Below are 12,523 nucleotides of genomic sequence, written 5' to 3' on the forward strand. Positions count from 1 at the left end.
AATATGACCCATAACGTTCATTACCACTTAAGCAAACGATCTTAAAAAATCTCTAAATTCGTTTGATTATATAATAAGACTAATTAATCTTGTTTGATATGATCATAAAGCGTCTTAACATCATCGCATCAATGTTTGTTTGTCTATGATTTTTCAGACAATTTAGAAAATAATAAAAAAAAAATAAAAATGGAAATCTGACGTGGCGAGTGAGAGGGCTTGTGAGGAGCACACTCTTCCACATCTTTTTCCCACTCTTCCTTCTTATCACTTTCCTCTTCTCTCTTCTCCTCTGATCCCACCACACTTTTGAACTTTCACTCAATGGCGATGCAGCTTCCTCCGACGACACTTTACGCCGGAAGATCCTCCGTGGTCTTACCTCCGACGACTCCAACCCTCCAGAGATCATCTTTCTTGCCTTATTACTCGATGAGGCTACTCGGAAACAAGAAGTCTCTTTCCAAATCCTCTGCTCCTAGATTCTCCATGCGTGTCTCCTCTAAGCAAGCCTATATTTGCCGTGATTGCGGGTCTCTTTCAATCTTGATCTCTCTTTCTCTCTTCTTGGTTACCTCTAACATACAAAGTTTGTTTATTTATCTTCTTCTCTTTGATTTTGCAGGTATATTTACAATGATAGAACTCCATTTGACAAGTTACCTGATAACTATTTCTGTCCAGGTATCGTGATTCATGTTTAAAGAATCAACAAGTTGTAGCTATCACTAGTTGGGACTGTGTTTGGTTTCAAATGGGTTTAAGGTTTTGTTTTCAGTGTGTGCTGCTCCTAAACGGCGGTTTAGAGCTTACATGCCTGATGTGAGCAAGAATGTCAACGACAAAGATGTGAGAAAGGCTAGAAAAGCTGAGCTCCAAAGAGACGAAGCCGTCGGGTAAAATGATCCTCCTTTCTCATCAATCTCACATATTTGTCACTTTGTTTCTTATAGTTATCTTATGGTAATCATGCAGGAAGGCTCTACCTATAGGAATTGCAGTTGGGGTTTTAGCTCTCGCAGCTCTTTACTTCTATGTCAATAGCACCTCATGAATGCAGTATCAAGAGAGACTACACTCTGCTTTTGGAATCATTTTTTTGTTCTGTATAAACATTCATCTTCGACTTGTTGACCACTACTGTAATGAAGTAAAGTATTGAGCTTTCTATGTACCAAAACTATATTGAAAGTGGCTGAGATGAGATGAATAAAGAGGCTAAGTGTGATACAGAGAAGATCAGACAATAGAAAAGGGGGTGCAAATTGGCTAGTCTTGCAAGATGAGGGACCCTTGGATTGGTTTATCGATAGAAGATTGATAAAGGATGTTCAAAGCAGACAAGTTTTCGTTGATGCTCGATGATGTCGCTGGCTTGAACTCGTACGGACCTTCCTTTGGTCCCCAAACCTGCCATGTCCCAATACCAAAACCCATTTCAGATGAGCTTTTTTGAGAATTTGTTGGTAGTAACATCTTTAAACAATCCAATAAGTGTAAGGAAGTTGGGATGTACCTGGTTTCGATTCTCATCAAAGCCGCGATCCCAGAGGTGTATCTCATTGTTTTTCAGAACTGCAAGATCTGAAGTACAATAGCTAGCCCCGTTCTGCAATCCAAGAAAGAAACGTCAAGTGTTTTCGTGTGGAAGCAGAAGAGTGTAAAACAAATAAACTGTGATTTTTCTTATAAGAACATTACCCATGAATTTGGAAATCCACCAGGTGAAGTTGAGCCTTCGTACAAGCAACGTTTCCCACGGTCACAACAATTCAGGTGTATAGTCGTCAAATGCTCTCCAATGTCCTATTAGTTTGATCATTGTTAGCTTGATTTCCAGTAACCAGACATCTCTCTATCGATACAAAACCTTAAGACTTACACCAATAACTTCTTCAGGAAGTGGGCGTTGGTCCTTAGGCCGGTCACAGAAATTTTTGTATTCCTCAGCATCTCTGATCGCATATGAACTTACCTGAAATAACACTGCGTCAAACTCTCGTGCATTAGAATACATAAGAAGATCTCAACAACTCAAACTCACCTCAACATCACATTTTAGCTCTTTTGGACACGGTTTCACCATATATAATCTCTGCGACCAAAATCAGCCCAAGATGCATAAGACTTCAGCAACACAATAATACAGTTTCCTAACTAAATCAACCATGAGGGAATGATTACATACTTGTCGAAACGGTTTCTGAGGAGTCCTCCAAAATGCCTGAAGAAAAAAGAGAATATCTTGTCTTAAACATGAAGAAAGAACACATTTATACATCAATCACCATAACACAACAAAGAAGTAAAATATGGGTCACCTGTTCGAGATACAAAACCTCTGAACCATCCACCATTTCAGCAGCTGGACAACTCAGCATTCTGCACAACCATTTCAAACTCAGAATGCTAGAAACAAACTAGAGATAGAGATATAACAGTTTCAATCTTGAAACAACTTCAAAATGGAGCATCATGGTCTAAATTCCACTAAAGAGCATCATAAGTTTGAGATAAAAGAACATCACAAAACCTTATGTTGAAGTAATTATCAGGATCTCTTGACGCTTGCTCCCTCGTAAACTTCAAAACCCAATGTAAACAAACTTCTCAATTCATAAAAAAAAATCAGAATTTCATAGTTCTGAGTAGAGGAAACCAAAAGTGTAAGCATTGAGATTGTGGGTTTAAAAACCTTCTCTCCGGTGAGAGAACGAGAGACGACACGGGCGTGATCTCTACGAGTGGTGGATTTAGTGAGACGCTTGATGAGAAGAGCACCGCCAATTAAAACCAGAGTCTTGACAACTAGACCACGAGCACGGCTCCACCCGTTTGAGCTCGATTCTGGATCCGAACCCGACTCGGTACCCATTAAAAGGTTTCGAATTTAGTTCAAAGATTCCATCTTTAGTATCTCTACTTGTTTCTCAGGAGCAGAAAATTTTGCCGATTAGAGAAAGAGGAAGAGGAGGAGGAGTAAGGTTGTGACGATCGACGTTTTCGCCTCGCCGAACCAGTGGTGAGATTGTTTGCCACGTGTAATCGTTTTTTAATTCTTTTAGTGGATTGAAAATGAAAATTGTTATTCTTCTAATTTTTATTTAAATTTCTTAAAACAATTGGTAATAAAAACGAAATATTAATAAAAATTATTTAGAAATAATTATAAATTGAGATGATTTGAGTAAATTTGAATTTATTTTTGTTATGAGATTGTGAGTACAAAAATAACAATTTTTTTGTATTTTGTTTGGAATTAAATTGCGCAATTTAACTGTATAATTTTTTTTCCAACCAAAGAATTTTGGATATTAAATGTCTAGATAAAATATAAATGAGAAATTTTTTGAGATATATTTTCTCAGTTAAAAGAAAAAAAAGTTAATGACAATTATATCACTACGAACATATTGATAAACCAAAAAAAATGATCAAGAAGAAAAATAAATTATATTCATAGAGAAATGGTTTCTTCATATCGATTCTTGTAAATATAGCAATCAACTAAAAAACTAACTTCAATATAAACTCTTGTAGAACACCAAACAAGTCTTATCCAATCTTTTCCTTAGAAACTGATCTCACGTCTCTCGGCGAAGAACTTTCCGGTGATAGCTTGATCAGGAAGCAATGCAAGCCAGACTCCAGTGTCAGCTCCATCTTCTGCTGAAACGTTCCCTGCATAGCCTGTCATTGCGGTTTTCACCCAACCGGGACAAAAACAGTTTGCATATATCTTCTCTCCCTCTGGTCTCTCGGATAGTTCTTTAGCTAGTACTCTTGTGTATGCGTTCACCGCCATTTTGGAGACAGAGTAGTCTGTGAAGGAATGTGGCCAACCTCCAGATTCCCATGTTCCTTCTTCCACTTGTTTCAAAAACTCTGATACTGTTTTGTCAACGATTTCTTCAGTTAGAGAGTCCACATCCATAAGCTTGGCTCTCACGTCTTCATTCTCAAGTTTCTGTTGAAGAGAACTAGGTCAAAATTCGTTGCTGCCATAATTTTTAAGGAAGATGAATCGAGTTAGAGAGATATATAGATATATGTACACTGTGTCGGCCTTTTAATCTACCGAGCCTTGAAGTGACATTGACAATACGAGCTCCTTGACAAGCATGTCTCATTAGTGGAATCATGGCGTTGATTATGTTCTTGGTGCCATAGTAGTTGGTAGATATAACCATATGCGAGAATTCAACAGAGTTATCTGATCCAACATTGTAGTTTACTCCTGCATTATTAATCTGCATGACAAAAATATTTCACATCATAACTCATCAAGAGAAAAGCCTTTAGTATCAAAGTCTTTCAAATGAAAAGCTCATTTGGTTATGTGAATTAATGAACAAAAGGAACCAAACTTACTAAAACATCAATAAATCCATATTTTTCTTTAATCCATTCGCAAAACTCTTGGATTGAGGAAGAGTCCAAGATATCGAGGCGGTGGAAATCAACATTGAATCCACCTTCTTGAAGGATCTTGGCGGCTTCGACGCCTACATTCTCGTCTCTTGATGTTAGAATAACTGTTAGTCCATGTCCAGCCAATTGTCTCACCATCTCAAATCCTATTCCTCTATTCGCACCTGTTACCACCGCCACGGTTTCAGAGGTCCACCACCTAAACAATCCCCCATTCAAGAAATAAAAACCAATATGACACTTAGTTATCAGCAAGACAACAAAAAAAAAAGATCGAATGAATCTCATATATAAGAAACCAAAAACTTATTTAAACGTCCAACAAAATTGTTTTCAGTTTGAGATATCGATGGAACACAGAATTTCATAATTGCATCTCGTGGACGATAAGCTTGTACCAAGTAAACTAGTTTATATGTTTTGACTAGACCTAAATGTAATTCTTCCTACTGAGTAAGGGATATATACAAACATTTATTATAATCAAAATTTCATAGATATGAAGACATAAAAATTTAGAATGGGAATATTGATACCTCTGGTGATCAGAATAGGGAATAGTACGAAGGAGGGAGATCTCTTGGAGTCTCTTATCTCGTTTCTCTTTCGATTTTTCTTTGCTTCCTACCATCTTTCTTCTTATTTTCTCTCTTCTACGATCCTAAGTATGTTTATTTTCACGATAAGAGGAGGCAAGAAAGAACACAGAGCTTCGTCGTCGTTCTCATCTCCCTCTCACATAATTTTCTCATCCTTTTTGTGGGTCAAAAGGTGCAATCCCCCACTTTCTGCGTAATTTTTTTGTGGCCTCTCATTTCAAATTCATCTGATTCCTATTTTTAGTTATAGCATCTGTTATGGGAACATAAATTAGCTGGGGCCTAGCTAGGGTGTGGGCTCTCAATACGAACCAAAGTTTTGTTCATTCTGTTTTAGTTCCTATTAATAATTCGACCATTTCTTAACAAAAAAAAATAATAATTCGACCATTTGGTTTTGTGGCGGTTTAAAATTGAGAAAACAATCTTATTTAAGAGTCTCTCGTGTTACACACTCTCACTACGAATCTATGATCCACATGACCACATGCATGTCACGTTGCATCCTCTCACATTTTGATAAAATTTATTTGGGACATTTTCGGTATATAGCTCAAGGCTCACAATCTCTCATATAACAGCTAAGATAACGTTCTTATTCTGGTTTAGATATATATAATGAAGAAATTAATTAGTTTCAATGTGTCATATCCACAATTATTCTAATTTTTCTTATTTATTATATATTTAATTCTAATATCTTTTTTTGCCAAACACTATTAATTCCATATACTAATTATTTTTATCAACTAAACTTTTTTTAATTGTGGTATATTTATTTTTGGTATATTATTTTTTATAGGTAAAATTATGTTATATTTATTATTTTTATCAAAAGTAAATAAATATATTTTGAATAGATAAGATAAGATATTTTTTCTTTCACATATTTTTGGGATTAATATTAGATTAAAATATAGTTAAAATCGAGTAAGTTTGGTTAAATTCTGGATAAATAGAAAATATTGTCTATTTACTGATCGATTCAATTAGAAACATAGTTTTAAGAATAAATCCAAAAATACATATAATTTTATTAGTTGCAATTAGTCAACCCTAAAAACAATTGACAAAAAACAATTAAACTAAATATCCTACTACAGTTTTTAACTCTGGCATAATATTGAATCAACAATCAAATCATCTAAAAGAATATGTAGTTCTCTATTCCTCAAGATTTTATGTCTACTTTCGGCTCGTCATATCAATTTGTACTGTTGTACATATCTAAGCCAAAAAGAATAAAAATTAGTTATAATCATATGTGATCAAGAGAAGGCCACGACAAGTATAGGCCCATTAATGGGTCCATAAGTACCCACTTTCATTACAGAACAACACTTTCCTGCCGAAAAGAGAGAGAGAAAACAAAACAAAAAATGGCTACCCGAAAAGCTCTGATCAACGTTCACCGGATCATTCGCTCCACCGCCGTGGTTGGCCGGAGCTCTATCATTCCTGCCGCCGCTAACCGGTCATATCCTATTATATTCCGGTACTTTAACTTTCTCTCCACCGTAATAATAGTGATCTGTGTATTCGTGAACACGCCTGAAAAAAAAATTGTGGGATTGATATTTTTTCTAGGAATGGAGTTGATTTGGGGGCGAGATTCTTCTGTGAGAACACTGCGTCTGCCCAGAATTTCGATATTGATCTCTCTAACGAAGAGAATAAGAGAAGAACGATCAACAGGTATGGTTATAATTTTGGATTCGATTTGTTTCAAATGTTGGTGATTGATTGTTAGGGTTTTGGTGATAGATTGTTGTATAGGAGCAAGCAAAGAGGGTTTTTGGAACTTGATCTTGTTTTGGGGAATTGGGTTGAGGAGAATGTTAATTCCATGGACGAAAATGGTGTTAAATCCCTAATTCATGTCCTCAATTTGGTATGTTTCATTGTCTCTTCTTATCAGTAAAAATTATCTTTATGTATATGAATATTTGCATGTTTAGGTAGAATCTGAAGCTACCAAATTACTTGTATGGAGGAGTTGTTTAACCAGATTGAGGTTGTTTCTGTGATGTGATCTAATCTCGAAATGATCCATACAAGTAATTTGGTTGGTGAAAACTTTATTATGTTCATAGTGACGTCAAAAGGTGTAATCAGGAATTTGTTAGATTATTGCATTCAATCTTTTTTTGTTCTATGCAGGAAAACCCTGATCTCTGGAAATGGCTAACTGAACAGGAACAGCCTCCGGAAGCAGTGAGTTCAAATCCGGTAATCACAATCTCTTAATCGAGTCTACGTTTAAACAGTATATCGTCTTTTGTTTACTTCAGTGATTAAAACAATCCTTGTTGTGATGTTAAAGGTGTTCTCGGCGTTACACGAGAAAGTCATGAAGAATCTGAACAAGCATGCAGCGCCAGAGACTCGTGCAGCGGCTGGACAGCCCTGGGTCAGAGGATGGGACGATTTCAAGAGAGGCCGTGATGCTCCCATTTCAGGGAATCAGTAAACATAAACTCCTCTTTTCAAAAAGTATCAAAGTGAAAATAAGTTATGATATGAAAATAGATACCAAGTAGTAGCAACCATTACTTTACTATTGTATTAATAAAGAACCAGGCCGTGAAGAAGGTCCATGGCGTTGAGATAATTACAGTGTTGTGTCTTGTTTGTTGAAGTTTCCAAGCTAATATTTGGTGTTACTAGATTTTGCCTAGTTTTGGATAAAATGTTGTCCAAATTTAAAGAGATAAGATGGTAAGATATCTGTCAAAAGATATTATGGTTTACATTTGTCACAGTCACCAAACCAAGATTGAATTTGGTCATTTTTAAAAGCTTGTTAAAGTTCATATGAAAATTAAATACACAGAAATGAGGGTGTTAAATATGTAACTAATACACATCCATAAGCTAGTATAGAAATAATATATCAGGATGCAAAAAAATGTAACTTCGAACAACACAACATACCTGACGAAGATGTGGGTTTTCATATTGCCCATGACAAGATGCTCTAGGACCATCTTCTTTTACTTATTTACATCATTCTTTCTTCAACGATAACTTTGTGTATAAATCTATAAATCATTCTTCTGTAAGTAATGATTTACATCCTCATACATCGAGCAATTGAAATAACTAGAATATGATGTTTATAGAGCTATCTCGTTGTAGAAATATGCAAACTCATATCTTAGTTATGTATGGTTTTGTTGTTAGAAGTTACATTCTTTCACTTTATTTCCTTCCAATATATTATTTCTCCAAGGGATCTCTTACCCTTTTACAGCTATAACCAACATTTTTATCAAATAATTATCATTTTGTGCCTCAATAGCTATCAAAAGCTCTCTTTTGGTCTTTCTAAGTATGGAGGAGGCGATATCAACAACAACACTTACCCATTGTGAAGTTTTAGAGTTTGTTAAAAATGAAAAGTAATATCGTATCAAAGTCTTTTGACTACACATTGAGAAAACCTTTATTTTAAACATGAGATATTGCACATTTACGCATATGCTCCGGGAGGTGTGTCAAGAAAAATCTAGTCTCTTTGGACCTGTCAAGTGTCAACAATCACCAAAAAAGACCTTTCAGAAAATAATAAAATATGTTATACGAATAAAGGTTTTTTGATTTTTTAAGTAAAAATAAAAAGTATTATAATAAAAAGTTATGAAATCATATAATAATAAATTTAAATGGAAGAATATCCCATGAGAATCTCAACTCCGCACCATTGGAGAGATTGGCCCCTTCTTCTTCTTCTTCTTCTTCTTCTTCTTCTTCTTCTTCTTCTTCTTCTTCTTCTTCTTCTTCACCTGCATCAGCACAATTTCCCAATCTCTTCTTCAAATTTAGATCCTTTCTTTCTTCAATCTCTGTATTCGATTAGATTCATCTTTCTTCACTCGAATAACGGGTTTGAGATTCTCTCTACGTTACGCGTTTTTAAATGGTGACCGTTTCTGGAGATTCATTGCAGATCTGAATAAGAGGATGACATGATCACAAACCCAGAATCTCAAATTCTGATTTTTATTCCTATTTGTTGTTGATCATCATGTCGACGACTCATGTTGGTTTACCAACGAAAATGGAAGCTACGAAGTCGTCGAAACAAAATTGTTGCAACCCGGTTAAGAAACCCGGACCCGTTTCAATTGATCATGTTCTCTTAGCTCTCCGTGAGACAAGAGAAGAGCGAGATTTACGAATCAGGAGCTTATTCAGTTTCTTTGATTCTGAGAATGTTGGTTACTTAGATTGTGCTCAAATTGAGAAGGGGTTATGTGCGCTTCAAATCCCAAGTGGGTATAAATACGCTAAGGAGTTGTTTAGGGTTTGTGATGCGAATAGAGATGGGCGTGTGGATTATCATGAGTTTCGTAGATATATGGATGATAAGGAGCTTGAGCTGTATAGAATCTTTCAAGCTATTGATGTTGAGCATAATGGTTGTATTTCTCCTGAGGGACTTTGGGATTCACTCGTTAAAGCTGGTATAGTTTCATTTACATGCTCTGAGCTTATTTTGGTCAAGAATCAAACTTGCAGATCATATTGTTGTTAGATCATTATAAGTCTATAGCAGGAATGTCTTAGATTGTGACTTGGTGAGAAGTTTGAAGTTTGTACAATCTTTGGGGATGCAATCTTGGAAAGTGGAGAATGAGAGTGATAGTTAGGCGTTTACTTGCAGTGTAGGTTGATAAGATTGTGCTAATCTTTTTGCTATATATGTATGATCATTAGTGAAGATGAGACTCTTGTGAATCTGAGTGGTTAAATAAATAATAGACGAATTTGTTTGTTGTTTTTTGGTTCTTTGAGACTGTATATAATTATCTAAAACATCTATGAAGTTTAAGTATGAAGACTTCCTATGGATGTGTATTGGTTTCATTTGGTGTACCATAGTTAATACCTTTCAGTTCTTTGATTTTAAGAATAAGGCTTGTTAATTTTCATTCATATGTTCAAATTTTATATGAGTTCTATGTGTAGAAATAGTGTCAATTGCAACTTTTGTTTATGCTCTGTTTTCGTCCTATAAGCCACAACAGTTTCTATTTTGCAGGGATTGAGATAAAAGATGAGGAGCTTGCTCGTTTTGTGGAACATGTTGACAAGGACAATGATGGAATCATTATGTTTGAAGAATGGAGAGATTTTCTTTTGCTGTACCCTCACGAAGCTACCATTGAAAATATATACCATCACTGGGAAAGAGTATGTCTTGTAGATATTGGAGAACAAGCTGTAATTCCAGAAGGCATCAGCAAACATATAAAGAGGAGTAACTATTTCATCGCAGGTGGACTTCCTTAATTATTTGGAGCTTATTTTCTCCGAACAACGTAAAAAGATTTGGTTATAAGTTTTCTGACAACATAATAGTGCTGTTACAGGTGGCATAGCTGGTGCAGCTTCTAGGACTGCTACTGCACCTCTAGATCGCTTAAAAGTTCTTTTGCAAATTCAGAAAACCGATGCTAGAATCCGAGAAGCCATAAAGTTGATATGGAAGCAGGGTGGAGTTAGAGGTTTTTTTCGAGGTAACGGGTTGAATATTGTGAAGGTAGCACCAGAGAGTGCCATCAAGTTCTATGCATATGAGCTTTTCAAAAACGCTATCGGTGAAAACATGGGTGAAGACAAAGCGGATATAGGCACAACAGTTAGACTTTTTGCTGGAGGAATGGCTGGTGCAGTAGCTCAAGCCTCTATATACCCTTTAGATCTTGTGAAAACTCGGTTGCAGACTTACACGAGCCAAGCAGGTGTTGCTGTTCCCAGGCTTGGAACGCTCACCAAAGATATATTGGTTCATGAGGGTCCACGTGCCTTCTACAAAGGTCTTTTCCCTTCTCTTCTTGGGATTATTCCTTACGCGGGTATTGACCTTGCTGCATATGAGACATTAAAGGACTTGTCCAGGACATATATTCTTCAAGACGCTGGTAAATCTCTTAACTGCTATAGTTTCCCATTCTGTCTGATACTGCTTGAATGTAGGACTCATAAAACTTGGCTTGGGTTTGGTCTTCAGAACCAGGTCCGCTCGTGCAACTAGGATGTGGAACAATCTCAGGAGCTCTTGGAGCAACCTGTGTCTATCCTTTGCAGGTTGTGAGAACAAGGTAATTCCATAGCCCATATGCTTCACCTGCTCCCTCTGTCTTCCTCAACACACAAACTCCATACACAATCATAAAATGCATAAATGAAATATATCTCACTGTCACACAGAATGCAAGCGGAACGAGCAAGAACCTCGATGTCAGGAGTATTCAGGAGAACAATAAGTGAAGAAGGTTACAGAGCACTCTACAAAGGGCTACTACCGAACCTTCTAAAGGTAGTTCCTGCTGCAAGCATTACATATATGGTTTACGAAGCAATGAAAAAGAGTCTAGAACTTGATTGATTTAGTGGCTTCACTTCATTTTGATATTGACGAAAAGAACGAGAATAATAAAAAGAGAACCTATAAAAGTAGGTTATTTTTAACATACATAATTCTTCTAAACATCATTTGTATGAGATAAATACTATAATAAGATTCTCGCTTCTCCAAACTTTAAATATTTAAGGCCACTGCTGTGTATTATCCAACTGTTATGTACGCTTGTTCAATGTTGTGTGCATATGGACCCGGCCCTTATAATGAGAGCTGGTGTTATGAAGTTGAACGTTGAGTATGTCTGACAGTCTGAGAGGTAGACAAGAGACAGAAAATGAAGCTATATGATGTTTTGCTTCAAATCTTCTTTTATGTTTTTAATCTTTATTTGGCTTTATCTTTTAATGTGTTTGGATTTTTCTAGAATCTGAGTTCATTTGTATTCCGATCCAATTGAAACATGTGTGAGGTTTATTCCCCCGATCTCAACATCATTTATTTGACAATACGAAGGTCAAACACCATAATAAACAGAGCGAGAACCACAATAGTAAAAACAGAGCATATGAGTGAAGGAAAATAAATAATTTCAACTAAGGTGTAGTATTAATAAATGTATGTATGCTGTCATATCAGCAAGTGGACGTGCCGGAGTGGTTATCGGGCATGACTAGAAATCATGTGGGCTTTGCCCGCGCAGGTTCGAATCCTGCCGTTCACGCTTTTTCTTTTTCAATTTTAGACAATTTCTTTCACTTTTAGATGAAATAATTTAGACGTCTCCGCATTGCCGAGAGTCTGAAAGGAACGTTGAATAATTTGCTAATGGTAAATTTGGAAAGAAAAATCGTAACGTTTTTAAAAGAAAACAATTGTATTCATAACATTATGCAAATAAACTACTGTAACCATCTACGACTACGAACATCATATTATCTAATATAAAAAAATGCTTAAGGTCTAAATCGTTCTTCTTTGTTATTTTTTTGTTTTCAAGCTCTACATATTTCTATTCTCAAATTAATTTAAAGTACAAATTGAATACGTAAAAGAGATCTATAAGATCATTTCCACTGAGAGTATCTCAACAAAGTTTCTCATTATTAAAATAATTAAAATAATA

The 12,523-nt window shown here is 35.8% G+C and overlaps 5 protein-coding genes and 1 non-coding gene across 9 annotated transcripts; 4 read left to right on the forward strand and 2 right to left on the reverse strand.

Annotated features, from left to right (window-relative positions):
* Positions 1 to 262: 262 nt before the first annotated feature.
* Positions 263 to 1,413, forward strand: AT5G51010 (Rubredoxin-like superfamily protein). Its single transcript, NM_124480.3, has 4 exons — positions 263 to 533; positions 626 to 684; positions 779 to 896; positions 976 to 1,413. The coding sequence occupies exons 1-4, from the start codon at positions 325 to 327 to the stop codon at positions 1,052 to 1,054; spliced, it is 465 nt and encodes a 154-aa protein (NP_568749.1). The 5' UTR covers positions 263 to 324; the 3' UTR covers positions 1,055 to 1,413.
* CRL (crumpled leaf) lies at positions 1,059 to 3,015 on the reverse strand. Its single transcript, NM_124481.4, has 9 exons — positions 2,696 to 3,015; positions 2,534 to 2,583; positions 2,322 to 2,382; positions 2,189 to 2,224; positions 2,045 to 2,095; positions 1,883 to 1,975; positions 1,702 to 1,806; positions 1,517 to 1,609; positions 1,059 to 1,410 (listed from the first exon to the last, which is right to left on the reverse strand). The coding sequence occupies exons 1-9, from the start codon at positions 2,873 to 2,875 to the stop codon at positions 1,270 to 1,272; spliced, it is 810 nt and encodes a 269-aa protein (NP_199915.1). The 5' UTR covers positions 2,876 to 3,015; the 3' UTR covers positions 1,059 to 1,269.
* A 374-nt stretch (positions 3,016 to 3,389) lies between these two features.
* AT5G51030 (NAD(P)-binding Rossmann-fold superfamily protein) lies at positions 3,390 to 5,216 on the reverse strand. Its single transcript, NM_124482.3, has 4 exons — positions 4,968 to 5,216; positions 4,372 to 4,630; positions 4,056 to 4,250; positions 3,390 to 3,967 (listed from the first exon to the last, which is right to left on the reverse strand). Exons 1-4 carry the CDS (start codon positions 5,060 to 5,062, stop codon positions 3,572 to 3,574), a joined length of 945 nt encoding a protein of 314 aa, NP_199916.1. The 5' UTR covers positions 5,063 to 5,216; the 3' UTR covers positions 3,390 to 3,571.
* A 1,006-nt stretch (positions 5,217 to 6,222) lies between these two features.
* Positions 6,223 to 7,825, forward strand: SDHAF2 (succinate dehydrogenase assembly factor). 4 transcript variants are annotated; one of them, NM_001203580.1, is made up of 6 exons: positions 6,370 to 6,525; positions 6,618 to 6,725; positions 6,795 to 6,921; positions 6,989 to 7,015; positions 7,191 to 7,259; positions 7,354 to 7,733. In NM_001203580.1, the coding sequence occupies exons 1-6, from the start codon at positions 6,410 to 6,412 to the stop codon at positions 7,498 to 7,500; spliced, it is 594 nt and encodes a 197-aa protein (NP_001190509.1). In that variant the 5' UTR covers positions 6,370 to 6,409; the 3' UTR covers positions 7,501 to 7,733. The 4 variants fall into 4 exon arrangements, with proteins under 4 accessions (NP_001330999.1, NP_199917.1, NP_001190509.1 ...); NM_001344916.1 differs by having other exon boundaries at positions 6,223 to 6,525; positions 6,989 to 7,259; positions 7,354 to 7,825; NM_124483.3 differs by lacking the exon at positions 6,989 to 7,015 and having other exon boundaries at positions 6,223 to 6,525; positions 7,354 to 7,825.
* A 924-nt stretch (positions 7,826 to 8,749) lies between these two features.
* APC2 (Mitochondrial substrate carrier family protein) lies at positions 8,750 to 11,847 on the forward strand. The gene is made up of 5 exons (NM_124484.2): positions 8,750 to 9,496; positions 10,075 to 10,311; positions 10,406 to 10,957; positions 11,047 to 11,137; positions 11,247 to 11,847. Exons 1-5 carry the CDS (start codon positions 9,058 to 9,060, stop codon positions 11,422 to 11,424), a joined length of 1,497 nt encoding a protein of 498 aa, NP_199918.2. The 5' UTR covers positions 8,750 to 9,057; the 3' UTR covers positions 11,425 to 11,847.
* A 192-nt stretch (positions 11,848 to 12,039) lies between these two features.
* On the forward strand, positions 12,040 to 12,121 carry AT5G51055. Its single transcript has one exon. It is a non-coding gene; the product is annotated as a tRNA-Ser (tRNA).
* Positions 12,122 to 12,523: the final 402 nt, after the last annotated feature.

Source organism: Arabidopsis thaliana, chromosome 5 (genome assembly GCF_000001735.4).
Source record: "Arabidopsis thaliana chromosome 5, partial sequence".
Lineage (NCBI taxonomy): Eukaryota > Viridiplantae > Streptophyta > Magnoliopsida > Brassicales > Brassicaceae > Arabidopsis > Arabidopsis thaliana.